Source organism: Mizuhopecten yessoensis, unplaced genomic scaffold (assembly GCF_002113885.1).
Source record: "Mizuhopecten yessoensis strain PY_sf001 unplaced genomic scaffold, ASM211388v2 scaffold11099, whole genome shotgun sequence".
NCBI lineage: Eukaryota > Metazoa > Mollusca > Bivalvia > Pectinida > Pectinidae > Mizuhopecten > Mizuhopecten yessoensis.
In genome coordinates, this window is record NW_018408879.1 from 664715 (window position 1) to 679108 (window position 14394).

At 35.2% G+C, this 14394-nt stretch overlaps 1 protein-coding gene across 2 annotated transcripts in view; it reads right to left on the reverse strand.

Moving 5' to 3' along the window:
- The window catches only part of LOC110465707 (heterogeneous nuclear ribonucleoprotein Q-like), a 29803-nt gene extending 17146 nt beyond the window's left edge, over window positions 1-12657 (reverse strand). The window contains exons 1-12 of one of the 2 annotated variants that reach the window (XM_021521711.1): window positions 12554-12657; window positions 11104-11272; window positions 10308-10531; window positions 9153-9266; window positions 8699-8875; window positions 8380-8515; window positions 7744-7952; window positions 7268-7441; window positions 6950-7080; window positions 3707-3804; window positions 2689-2783; window positions 1953-2067 (exon numbers count right to left, since the gene is read on the reverse strand). In XM_021521711.1, coding sequence (XP_021377386.1) covers window positions 1953-2067; window positions 2689-2783; window positions 3707-3804; window positions 6950-7080; window positions 7268-7441; window positions 7744-7952; window positions 8380-8515; window positions 8699-8875; window positions 9153-9266; window positions 10308-10531; window positions 11104-11266 — 1636 coding nt within the window. In that variant the 5' untranslated portion in view covers window positions 11267-11272; window positions 12554-12657. Of the gene's footprint in view, window positions 1-1203; window positions 2078-2688; window positions 2784-3706; window positions 3805-6949; window positions 7081-7267; window positions 7442-7743; window positions 7953-8379; window positions 8516-8698; window positions 8876-9152; window positions 9267-10307; window positions 10532-11103; window positions 11273-12553 lie in introns of those variants that run through there. The other variant, XM_021521713.1, reaches the window with a different exon arrangement.
- Window positions 12658-14394: the final 1737 nt, after the last annotated feature.

Consider the following 14394-nt stretch of genomic DNA (forward strand, 5'->3'; position numbering starts at 1 on the left):
GTTTCCGACAATCTTTTTCTTTGAACAGGAAATCTGCCAGAGCAACCCTTTGAAAACACATTCTGATAACAAAGTTTCAGTAGGCCTATTATGCCCAGGCTTTGGTAGGGATCACTGACCAACTATCCTGATGATGCATAACTTACCCAAAACATATGACCACAAGTAGGGTGTTTTCAATACATATCTCCAACTACCTAAATTGATTGATTTTATCTAATTTGGAGTATAAATAAATGAAGTCGATCTTTCCTACCAAGTTTCAGTTCAATCGGCCCAGCAGAACTTGACTTTTAAGTTTGAAATAGTTTTTCAAAATGGCGGCCGTATTGGATTTCTGATCGACCCGAAAAATAACAACACTTGGCCAGGGAGATGTCAGTAACCTTCCCATGAAATATTAATGAAATCCCTTTGCCAGTATTTCAGCTTAAGTTGAAAATGTAAAATGTAAAATGTTAACAAATGACGCACAAGTAAGACGGATAGCAATAGGTCACTTGAGTCGATCATTCCTACCTACCAAGTTTCAGTTCAATCGGCCCAGCAGAACTTTACTTTAAGTTTGAAATAGTTTTTCAAAATGGCGGCCATATTGGACTTCTGATCGACCCGACAAATAACAACAATTGGTCAGGGAGATGTCAGTAACCTTCCCATGAAATATTAATGAAATCCCTTTGCCAGTATTTCAGCTCAAGTTGAAAATGTAAAGCTCAGATGACCTAATAAAAGCTGTAAGTAGATATTTTTGTTGTTGTCGATTTGGTTTGCTATTTATTATGATCTAGTCTATTTCATTATCTCACCACCCCCAGACAAACATATAAGTACTATAAGTACAGTGTAATACAGTATTATAAAATAAATTCACATGGCAGTCACTGGTTGTGAAATGTATGATTTATGTTCTGGGCATACCCAATGACTAGCTGACCAAAGGTCTCTGAAGTATCTTCACAGGCATGGCTGTGTTTATAAACATTTCAGCTGGTCAGCTGATGTTATCAGTAGCAGTTAGCTCCGCCCTTAATTAGTCAAGGGCTGGGCGGTAGGCACTACCGCAGACCAGACTTTAAACCAGACACATAAACATCAATTTGAACTACTTATGAAATGCATAGAAAAGGTTTGTATCATTATATACTATAAAAATTCTGTATATCATATATTAATTTAAAGTAAAGACTATTAAGCCCAAAATGTAAAAGTGTCCGATTTATTCATGATTGATGATGAAGGATGACAACAATGACACAGACCAAGAACACAAAAATGACAACAAAAAAATCAAACATTCGATTGTCTACAAAAAAAAGTCACATTTTGATGGTAACTTTCACAATGAATCAATTAAAAATTCTAATCATTAAAAATGTTGCCGTGGTGATCATGAACTGCTGCTGCTGCATGCTGGTTGCCAGCTATATACGAGGTAATTCCCCGGCCCCGAACATCTGTTCGAATGAACTGAATGGACTGCCTTACTCCATGTTACCTAACGGTGAGATTTCCATGGACTGGTAAAAAAGGCAGTGTGTCCACTCTCCATGGCAGATACGATCTACCAATGCTGGTTCTATTGTAAACTACAAATTCATCCCCGATATTCAGGAACTTTGTTTGCATGACAATTAGAAACTTCCTGGATCAATTTCATTCATTCGTATTGAACACCATAGTTTTACACCACTGAACAAGAACTGAAAATAATTTAGTGGTTGTCAAGCTATCTGCTCAACCCCAGTTTTGCCCATATGAGTCCTGGTACCATTCTGTGTCATTGTAGTCCCCACCATAACCACCGGATTGATCAAGAGGCTGCTGTGCGATGGGTTGGGCTCCCCAATTATCTTGTGTATTGCGACGTTTTGTTTGCGATTGTCCCATTTCATTTCCTGCTTTTCTTTTTCCTCCTCTTAACTGAGCCTGTGGGGGTCCACCTGCACCACCACGCCCCCGCATTGCTCCCCTAGGCCCTCGCATAGCTCCTCTTGCTCCCCGTGGAATCATGCCACCTCTAGGACCACCACCCCGTGGTGGTGCGCCTCCTCGACCTCGCATTGGCTGCGGCAAACAATACATGTATTTATATCAACATTAAAGGTTTGCTTTGACAGGATGGAAGAGGGAGTTACCACATGCACAATACAATCATTCAGGTAAGATTTACACCACTGTACTCTTGATAATTCTATAATGAATTCATGAAGATATCGAAACGGCAAGGTTTCACAAGACTCATCATCACTTATTCTTCAATGATATTTTCAAGAATTCATTTGAAATAAATAGAAATTATACAGCACACAATGAACCTTTTACCTGATTGCAATATAATATCAAAAGTTTATAAATTATTTTATAAAATTTAAAAATAGGAAAATATTTTTTTCACTAGAGTTTTTTAAATTCTTAATTTGACTCATTAAGTTCATGGAAAGTTATTGTTGAAGCATTATCATTCATGCATGAACATGCTGTTTTTGATATTTCTAAAGATATTTCTTGTTTTCACCTTTTTTTTTTATCCTTTCTTAAGCATTTATATAAAATGTTTCAAATTGCAATATTTATAGAAAAAATATTCTTGGTGAAGACTAAAAACATTTATAAATTACATAGAATTCTTTCACATTATTATTAACTCTTTTTCACCGAATGATCCGAAGTGGATATGACACTTACTGGTTGATTTCCCCGCCCACCACGTCCACCTCTGGGTCCTGGTTGGTACCCGTAGTCGTAGAAGTCATCGTAACCATAGTAATCATCATAGTAATCTACAATATATGGAGCATAAAATAGCTCTTTTCGATAAGAATCAGTTTCTGCTTTAAACATGGAGTACATATGATTTGGAGAGGACTTGCACTGGGATTGCCTGTTGGGTTTCTCCATAGATAAAATACATACAAAACATCTTGCAAAATATGTCCTGGCGACACTTTTCTCTAAATTTTTTTTTTTTTTTTTTTTACTAAAGCAGTAATTTTTGTCCATAACAAGATACAAAATTGCAGCCACTAAATTAAATGAGTTCTAGAAATCTGCCTTGACATTGTCCCCCTAAAAATAATCTGCATTGACATTGTCCCCCTAAAAATCTAACATGTCACTGTTGATATATGCCAATGAGGTCCATCATAGGCGACATTTCTAAACACAAAAGACTGGTGTTTTTACACGTTTTCCTATTTCAACCAATGTTATTTCAGTGTTCACAACATATATGCATATTTTTCAACGTAAATTTGTATTTAATGACTTTTAAGTACTGAGTGTCCATAACAATAGATTTTAGCATTTCGATCTTTTTATTTACTATTAAGGCTAACTATAACTCAACAACTAACAAAGCATTTTGAGGTTTGCATCTCACTCCACCAATTTGGTAGGTTTTGCAGTATGACAATTAGTAAGATCAGGCTTCTGCATATACCATTGGTTGATAATAATATAAGGGTCAATATCAAGTCCACCTCAATAGTACCTGCGTGTAGTCTATAAGAATATAAGAGTAGCATGTTTTACATGTTGACACAGAAATTTACTTATAAAATTGAACTGATCAAAGAAAAAAACAATGCTCTTAAAATATTTTAATTTGTGGATAGGGTTGATCACATTTGTGATCCAAGACATGGTGAAAATGTCTATTCTAGTTGGATAGGCTTATGGCCTAATTCTGAAAATCCCAACTCACCGTAACCTCTGGGAGGCATGGGTGGACCAGGGCGCCTCATTCCTCCTCCTCTTTGGTGCATGGGTGGCCTCATTGGTGGGCCCCAGTAATCATCATACCTGTTGTAGAATATAATCATCAGTGACTGTTGCAGACAATTTGAAATAAAAATATAAAAAGTTAATGAACAGAATGCATTGTATAGCAATACTAGCAATCAGCAATAGATCAAGTCCAATGCCATTCTTTTCTCCTATCTTCAATTTGTTTTTTAACCCGAGACACAAGATCAAATACCATCTTTTAAGGGTATACTTGTGGTCATATGCTACTTGAATAGGACAAGAGACCAATGGCCTCCTAGCTTTATGGATCAAAGCCACACACATCAATGTAAAGGTTTGGAATTGCTTTTAAAGGCAGATATTTGGTGCAATTTGTGTATGTTGGTGTTATCTGGGATATTGACAATATCCACCAATTTTGTCTAGGCATGGCCAGAGTACACTCCCCAAGGTCTACTAGTTTCAACACACATTTTTGGGTTAAGTCCTGATAGCATACTCGACTGCAACACACAAGAATGACAATAGGGTCTATTTAGTAGCTCTTGGCCCTGCAGAGATTCTTTTGTAACAATAGCATGTTTATTTTTTTGTTATCCATTGTAGATGATATGAATTTAAACACTCCACATTTTGTGTGTCCCCTTTTATTACAATCATTAACATCTCTATCCACTAAGAGCATACATATAAGGAATCTAGGGCACTTGCTCCGTCCTAATATTTTGAGAAGATGTCCAATCTGTATCTAACACTTGCCATAGGTAAATACAATGTCAAAACACTTGCATGTCATAACTATGTTAGGAAAAATAACAATTGTCAATTTTACACCTCTTTCTTTTCATATATCACACTTTTTAGCTTGAAGTGGCGACTGAACTGTATAGTTTAACCCGAGTACATTGTTTGGCAATCAGAATTACTATAGACAATGAAGGAATAACAAATATATTAAATGCATTAAAATTAGAAACTACTTTTAATGCAACTTTTAAACGTAATTTAATCCGTTTGCAAAATGTAACAGACACAAATATAATGTCCGTGTTTTCTTTAATCGTTTCCACAACACCTAACTAAATCGGGACACAAAAGCAAAAACTTGCATGGTCTATACCCATGATAATATAACAAGAGGCCCAAGAGGGCCTGTATCGCTCACCTGAATATTTAAGCAGTCATAGCAAAATATTCTCATTAAATATTATATTGCACTAAAAAGTATTTCCCTCGCAAACTTTGTTGGCTCCATCTGTTGAAACTACCAGCAAAATATTATTATAAGATTCTATGCTTTTTGATTCTTCTTAAGAAGTTGCTTGACATATTTTTCCCTGTGACCTTGTAAGTAGTTCAATGTCATTTTCCTTCTCAAATTGGTTAGCTCTAATCCATAAAGCTACCAGCCAAATCTTATGAATCCATTCCTTTTAGTTCTAAAGAACAAATCCATTAAAATGTTGTTGACCTCTGTGACCTCTAAAGTAGGTTGAGGTCATTTTCATTCGCAAACTTTGGTGAGCTTTATCCCACGAAGTCACCAGCCAAATATTATAATTTTATGCCTTTAATTCTTCGGAAGTAGTTTGAACTGTTTGACATATTTGAACACTGTGACCTTGAAAGCAAGTCAAGGTCATTTTCATCCTCAAACTTTGTCATGCTCTATCCCAGGAAGCCATCAATCAAATATAAAGATTCTATACCCTTCAGTTCTTCAGAAGAAGTCATTTGAAGCTTTTGACCCATATGACCCCTGTGACCTTGAAAGCAGGTCAAGGTCATTTTCATCCTCAAACTTTGTCTGGCTCTATCCAAGGAAGCCACCAGCCAAATATGAAGATTCTATACCTTTCAGTTCTTCAAAAGTCATTTGAAGTTTTTGACATATTCGACCCCTGTGACTTTGAAAGTGGGTCAAGGTGATTTTCATTTTCAAACTTTGTTGGGCTCCATCCTACTCCCATAACATGAGAGGCCGCTGGTCGGCCTTTTTTCTATCGGATATGATTTTGCCGACTGCGACCTCTCATTTCCGAAGCACTTATTCTTTGATGCAGTTTCTGCCCGAAATCCGGGCGGAACAAAATCTGCTTGAAAAACTCACTTTAGTGGTTAATAGTTCATGACAACGATGTCTACTCCCGGTTTATATAATATAGATCTCATATGTATGTCACAGACACAAATATATAGTATATTACGGAATAGAACACTCAAAATACATGTCCATGTCGTTGTAGCACATCTCTGACCTACATTTAAACCATGGCTTCCTGGACTAATACAAAATAGCAGGGGGGATTTCAAACAGAACGAAATGATACGGAGTTTGTTTGTATTCCGCTTTTGAAACATTACGTGTAATCCATTTTTGTATTAACCAGAAAAAATCATGGCAAATGCTGTCTGCTTCGCTTCGAATGAGGAAAAACTCATTATTTATGTCTTTGACACGCAATTGTTCTCATATAATCATGGATTTATGGAAAGGAATATTTATTGGACCCTTTTGACCATTTAAATGTATGTAAACACGATAAACTCTTTCTTAATCCGAACTTTGAAAATGTGATCGTCAGCATCAGGAAAATCAGCTATGGGCAGTTAGAGGTTACGCGGCGCCTGTCAAAAGTTTTTCGCCGTGTAAAACCTCTAACATTGTTGGAGTAGGCTCCATCCAAGGAAGCCATCAGCCAAATATGAAGATTCTATACCTTCTAGTTCTTCAGAAGAAGTCGTTCGAAGTTTTTGACATATTCGACCCCTGTGACCTTGAAAGTAGGTCAAGGTCATTTTCGTCTCACACTTTGTAGGGCTTCTACCAACAAAGCTTTCAGCCAAATATCATGACTCTAGGCCTGTCCATTCTTCAGAAGTTGTTTAAAGGAAAAGTTGACGGACGAGGACGGACGCCGCCGCACCATGACATAAGCTCACTTGCCCTTTGGGCAGGTGAGCTAAAGATGCAGCTGCCTGATCAGAATTCAAGCTTAGGGACCTTTGAACTGAAGAATAATGCACTGACATCTGAGCTAGTTCAGAAAGGATAGGACAAATTCAATTATTTGATATTTGTAACATATTTTCCTAGTTAGACAGCAGAGTTCTCCTTACCAATATTTGCTCCCTTGTCTAATAGTCATTAAAACCAGAGTAGCTTCTTTATGTTACCAGTACTAGTTCTTTATCTTACCCGTAATAGCCACCTCTTCCCATGGCCATAAACATTTGTCTTCTTTCTTGGTCACGCTTCCTGTGCTCCTTCTTCTTGTTTTCTGTGGGTGGCTTAGCCATTGACACTTCTATTTCAAGTTTTCCAACTTTCTACAAATATAGAATATTTAAACGTTTAAGTAAAATTTCTTAAATTTAGTAATGTTGTCCACATATACTGGAAAATAGTTCATATACTTCTATTAACAGAATGTTGAAATAATTTCATGAAATCTTATTTGTTGTCGGTTAACCGAGCCTTGCAATTTCCCCACAATTTCCCCTCCTCCTGTCTTACCTGGCCATTCATGGCTTCCTGAGCTTTTACGGCATCGTCCCTCTCCTCGTAGTGGATGAATCCATAATCCTTGATCTTCTTAACTCGTTCGATTTTGCCAAATTCACCAAACTTTTCCTTGAGTAGTTCTTCTGTGACATCACTGGAGATATTCCTTACATACAAAACCTTCACCTAAAACAGATCATGAATCAAGTATAAAGCTATTATGCAGATTTTGTTTTCTTAGGAAGAGAAAGTAATTTTCATGCTTGCTGCACTTGAAGTATCCATAAAGAGGGAACATATTTTATACCATAACAATTATAGCAATGGGATGGATTTACGATATAAATTAATGCGCTACTTATGATAACATTTTTTTTATAGATCTCATAGTAGAAGAAACTAAATCCAAAACATAGATTTTTTTCTACCAAATGGAACAGGAAAAACTGCTGTATATAGAATATGTTCATAACTCGGCAGAGTGTTACCTTGGCCATGGTCTCATCATCTGGCTCATCAATCGGATCCGCCCAGTCGACAACAATGGCAGACCCCCACACCTTGATCCTGCCAGAGGCTAGGCGTCTCCTTGCCAGAGAGGCCGATTTGTGAGAATCAAATTCCAGGAAGGCAAATCCTCGGTTCTTTTGATTTTCCTTTTCAGCAGATCTGTATATGATGACGTCGATGAGACCCTCTGAAGAAAAAAATTCCCCAATATAGATTTCTGAATATCAAATATATATTGGAGTATGAAAACGATTTGTTAATTAGTTATCAAGGTTTACTGGCATTCATTACTACTTTACAATTAATAAATTATGATGCGACTTCATGCAGAGTTTGATGCATAGGCAAGTTGTGAATAGAGACCTGTCATGCGATACCATACATGTTGTACTACTTCTGCTTTTGTCATAGAAATGACTTATTAACTATGATAAATATGTTTTTCTTTTTCATTTGATATTCCTCATCACATTCTGCATATTCTATGGACCAATCATCAATTTTTTTTAAATTCATTTATCTGAAAGTTATAAAATGTTTAGATATAAGTATGTAATTTGATGAATTAAAAAATAACATTGTCTACCAAAATTCAAACATTTTAGGTTCCATACCTGTCTTGTTTGTGAATTCCTCAAATATTTCATCTCGTGACTTGTTCTTTGGGATGCTACCAACAAACAATCTCTGGTTGGCAACGGAAATGTTTACCTTAATGTTTTTTCCTTCTTTAATTGCATGGTTGTCAAGCTACAAAATAAATTAATCAGTTCATCAGAAAAAATTCAACACATTCATTTAATTAAGAGGGATAGAAAAATCGGCAAGATAATTCAGTGCAAGACAAGATTTCTAACTAATTGTGATTCAATATAACTGAACAAACATAAGCAGTTCTGCAGAATTGGAAATACATAGTTTTAAAAAGCTCACCTTGTTGACGGCTTCCTGAGCTCCAGCTTTTTCACAGTATGTCACAAAGCAGTAACCCCTGTTGAATCCAGTCATAGGGTCCATCATGAGACGCAAGTCCCATATTCTTCCGCATTCTTCAAACAGAGGTATAAGTTCATCTTCAAAGACATCTTTAGGGATTTTTCCAACAAAGATCTGAAATAAGAAAAATTGAATAGGTTGTTCTTAAGTCATTATAATACTAGTTTCATTTTAAGTTTAATACCACTATTGTATAGAAAAATCAGTGATTCTCCTATTTCTGAAAATAATTTGCAAATTGTTCAAAATAAGGTCTGAAGCCAAGCTTCAGTCCAGACTGCAAAGTCAAACAAATACAGTGTAGTACACACCAAACGTGTTACAAATCTACGTTTATTCTATAATAATGACACACTCTCTTCCATAAAAGTGACAAACAATTAAAACTCACCTCATGCCCAGATCCAGGTGGAGTTGCGTTTTCTTCCGCACCAGGAGGGGGTCCACCATACTTTCTTTGTCCGGTGGTCACATCTAACGAGTACCCCGTCCTGGCCAAAATTTCCTTTGGAAAAATAAAAACAAATTAGAGAAAAATGTATATCAATAATTATATTGTATTTTTCTAAGTTTCTCACTTGCTCCTTGTTTAGCAATTTTAAAAAGATACAAATCTGTTGGGCAAAACAACAGTACTGCGATGCGGAACAATATACGCGGTCAAAAAGTGTTATATACTTTCTTACATTGAAATAAGATCTGCATCATCCTAAGAGTGGTTACCCGACATGCTATAAAAAATGTAGAAGAAAATCTCAGGGAAAAAAATCAAATACTGAAATGCACAAAGGGCAATAACTTTTGCAAAAATCGTGGAATCAAAATTCTTTTAAGGGAGACACAACTTCATATCATGATTATAATGTATACCAAGTTTCAAAGAGATCCGTTGAAAAATGTAGGAGGCGATTGCTGGACAAAAATCAAATAATGAAATAAACAAAGGGTAATAACTTTTGCAAAAATTGTTGAATAAAAATTATTTTCAAGGAAACACAACAGCATATCATAATTATTTAGCCTACAAAGTTTCAAAGAAATCAGTCAAAAATGTAAGAGGAGATCTCCGGTCAAAAAAATCAAATACCGATATGAACAAAGGGCAATAACTTTTGCAAAAATCATGGAATCAAAATTCTTTTAAGGGAGACACAACTTCATATAATGATTATAAGGTATACCAAGTTTCAAAGAGATCGGTCGAAAAATGTAGGAGATTGTCAGACAAACAACCCCACACCATAATAGTTCCGTCAAATTTGACGGGCGTATAAAAAGGATCCACTATATTGATACGCTAGGAAGCTGTACGGGTAAAAAAATGACCAAATTTCCATTAGGTTTCTTTCCCAAATTGTAGCACAAAACAGTGATAAATTTTCCATATTTCAGTACAGGGTTTCTTTCCAAAATTGCTTACAAAAGATCCTACAAGTTAGGAAAAATACTTTGTCAACAAAATACAAGAAGCCTAAACGTTTGAACAACAATCTGGCAACTCTATAAACAAAACAGAGAAAACTAATGCCACAAGAACAGATCTTACTTTTAATTTTTGTTCATCTGGTCCTTTAGCTGTAGCTGCTGATGATCCCTGCTTTTTATTCTGACGATAAGTTTTCATCATTCCACATAAAAAAGCGCTTTTGTTGGCGACATGCTCCAGACAACTTTCACTGAACTGTTTCAGAACAGCAACACCATCGTCTGGGTTGAATTCTTTCAGAGCATCCAGCGCTCTTTCATCAAGTTCACTGTGGTTAAGTTTATCTGAAACGAAATCGCAAAAAATTCATTAATTTTTATGTTCGGGTAATAATTCACTCTTTTAGTTATCAACGCTATAATCCCAAGTAGGCAATTATAATCAGATGATACAGCAAGGTAACACATACCTTTGGAATATTTAGAAACTACTGTTGGGAATCATGAGCTTCAGACCACCCACTCTCAACACTATTGGTTTGATGCCAAGAGGTGCTAGATAAAGACAGTTATGTCCGATGGATTAGTTGTTATCCCTTCAATGGCATAGTGGTTCCCTGGCCAAAGTGAGCTGTCCTCCAGTATTTGGGGTGGCATGATAAAAGTACAATGTACACAAGTATTTTCTCTCTCTGTTAATTTGGGATAGGGCCTTTTAGTCTCATTGTGGGAATAAAACATATGAATTGGAAAGAAAATGTTCACCAGTAAACTGCTATTTTTGGGAATTGACGTATCGTACGAAAAAGTTTCAAATGGGAATGGGGCCAATTATCAGCCCTCAAAAGATCCCAGAAAAACACTGGTACATAACATTACAGATTATTGAGATTCGGTTCCAAATAAATCATACAAACCTGATTCATAAATGTTCAGAACTTCATCAGCAATTTTTGCACTAATTCCATAATCTAATAGTTTTTGATGGTTTTCAAGGTTTTCGCTTTTACAATCTTTGGGTTCCATGTTGTCTGCCAAAAGTCTTTCTTCAGTGGCAATGTCTATTCCATTTTCTGCCATCTGATTCTGAAAAAGGTGAATTAGATGAGAAAAATTAGGGCATTAATGCTTTCTTTAATTCTTTATTTGTTCTAATTGTGTATCTAAAAAACAAAAAAACAAATAGAACCTTTTAAAAATTATAAACATATTGTGTGATATTTCTAATTTGCCTGATTAAATTCAGAAGTGAGAATACAAATAAATGTATGTTTTTTGAAGAAATTCCTCATGACCAACCAAGTTGAAAATGCCGCCTATATAGGAAGGACCAATATATGCTTAAATAAGGGTTACTTTAATTAATTTTATGTTACAGAGAAGTTATAATGATCGTCCGAAGTTCCACAAATAGTTCTTATGTTGATGATTTCCCCCAAATTTCATTTCATATTTGTTTTCTTAAAATTTCCATGATCCATGGGCAAAAGAAAATATATACCAACCAAAGTTGGTTTAGAATAGTAACATTTATTTAGCCACCTTGTGTACAGTTTAGTATCAAAATCATTATTAAATGAAGTACTTCAATTGAATTTCTGAAATTTCATTATCAAACAAAATTTAATAACATGCAATGAAAAGAGGCGAGTCTTATGCATCGTATGACTGAAATGCGTTGAAGGGTACTCTTTTATTTCGTCGATTGATTTGATAGACGGGCATTATTTCATAGGTCGACAGGTGCGCTTTTTGAGAAACTAAACCAACAACTATGTCACGTGACCTATTTTGTCCAATGAGAGCATCTAAGTTGTATAATGTGAAAACGCCAGCCCAACAACACAATAAAAACAGTGGAGAAAATAATAGAGTAACGGTGTTTTTAAATCTTGACAATCGTGGTCTATACAAAACTACTATAGTATTGTACTCAATAATGCTGAAACCATTTGATCATCAGTTTGGTACGTTGCAAGCGCAACACCCCCTCCCTCATTGCAAAAGCCATGCGGGTCGATGACGCATAAAATTGCAAATGGCGGACCGGTTAGCAAAACATGTGCTAGAGGCATGGTTCTAAATATTTGAGCATTTAAGCACATATAGGATAGTTCATGTATTCAAAATATTTCCGTTTTTAAAAATTTATGAAATTACACAATCACATACATAATTAGAAAGCCATGTAACAATAGAGAGTAAGAGATCCCGAAATCGATTAGCAGGTGCGCTTGGTGCCCGCGTTCTTGCTCAACGTGTTTTTTTACATAAACAGAATAAATTGGTATATATATCTTGATGTAGGCTAATTTCCAATGAACAGTGCAGTATTAAATGTACGTTGGTATATCAGAATATACCTACCTTTTTGACAATAAAGCCGAAAATTGTTTTTTCGAGGTTCAAATTCCTGAACCTCACCCGCCTAAAGACTCATTCGGGAGTTATCGGGTGCTATACATTTGTTGCTCTATTGTACGAACATGCCTAATTAGGGGGTACTTGGTTCGTCTAAGCTGAAAATACTCAATGTCCAGCTGCGATGTACCGGCTTGAACTAAGAATACTATGGAAAATTGTATTTCCCCTTAAATATTCTCAGTTTTAGCATTAAATAAAGAAGGCTATTTCTGAATATTAATATTCTTAATAAGATTTTGCATTGTTTACATTTTATACATTATTTGTTTCTTAAGATAAACTGCATGATGTGTGTTTCTTTTCGACAATAATACGTAACTAACTAATTATAACTTTCCGTTATAATACATGTAGCGCTACTTATGTTGTTATCTATTTTTAATGATGGATTAGCTGACAAAATCACCTTTCATATGAACAAATAATAAGTTTATAAAGATAAACGGCAGAATGGTTTAATGTTGATGATACTTTAAGCTGTTAACAGTAATATATGTACAAGGTATATATACATATGAAAAATATGATAAATATAAATACAACAGTAATAATAAGTATGATATACAGTACTGTTGTATAGGTGAGACCCACTCCTTGTATCTTCCACATTTCATCACTGTTTTGTTAACGAATTGTGCCAACTATATATGTAATATAGTGTTGATAATCACTTGTTTAATTAAATATGTATTTAACCCCAAAATCCTAGATGTCATCAGTTTGTCCTATTCTTTTTCGGCGCATCTAAAATTTGCGGTTTACCTTTGCTCGGCAAATCATATGACATGGTAATTTTTTTGGAAAATTAAGTTATTTCGATGTTAATAATCAATTCGATTATCAAGTATTTTTACGTCAGTTTTGCTTATAATATATAATTAACTTTATCAATATATAATCAGTATATTAATATTCTTAATAAGATTTGACAGTGATTACAGTATATACGATATTTTATTTCTTAGAAGACAAACTGCATGATGTGAACGTCACATATTTCACCAATAATACGTAACAAACTTACTGACTGACGGCCGGTCTAGTATTAATAACAAATTATTCAGCGGTCCGAATCAACAACAAATATGTCAGTTCTGCTGAAAAAATATGTGTATAATATATAACAAGATATGGGTTAAAGTAGTAAAAGAGTTTTCTAGAGGGATTCTTCTCCGATTTGGTTATCATTTGGCGGGTCGTCGTTGTGTTTCATTGGTCTTAGTGCACTATTTAGACTATCAGCGTTCCTTGTCCGCGATGCTCTCAGCAATATGATGTATATGTACATGTAACTGTTCTGTTTACTGTGTCTTGATAAAGGAGCGAATCGCTCCGAAAATTTGACAACCTTAACTTGTCCACACTGTTGGAATTACTTCTTTTCCCCATATATAATAAGATATATATATAATCTACTTTGCTAGGGATAACAAACTATTTATACACACACTATGATATTGTTATAGAACAAAACAAAAGTATATGTAATATATTTCAGTTGAACTGCAGAACGTGACAATTCCATCAAACACACTTGACCCATACAAGTATTATCACTACATCGAACGTCGTTAGTCAATGTTCAATGTTAATTATATTTCCAAAAGTTTACAACTTATCGCTACAGGATATTAGTACAATCCATAAATATGCAATACATGCTTGTCGGGGCGGCAGTTGCATGTGTAAACATATAAGTGACATGTATTTGAGAATGCATTGTGGTTGGTTCATGCATTACAATTTGTTTTCAGATTATCTCTCAATATAAATGCTTTGTGCAG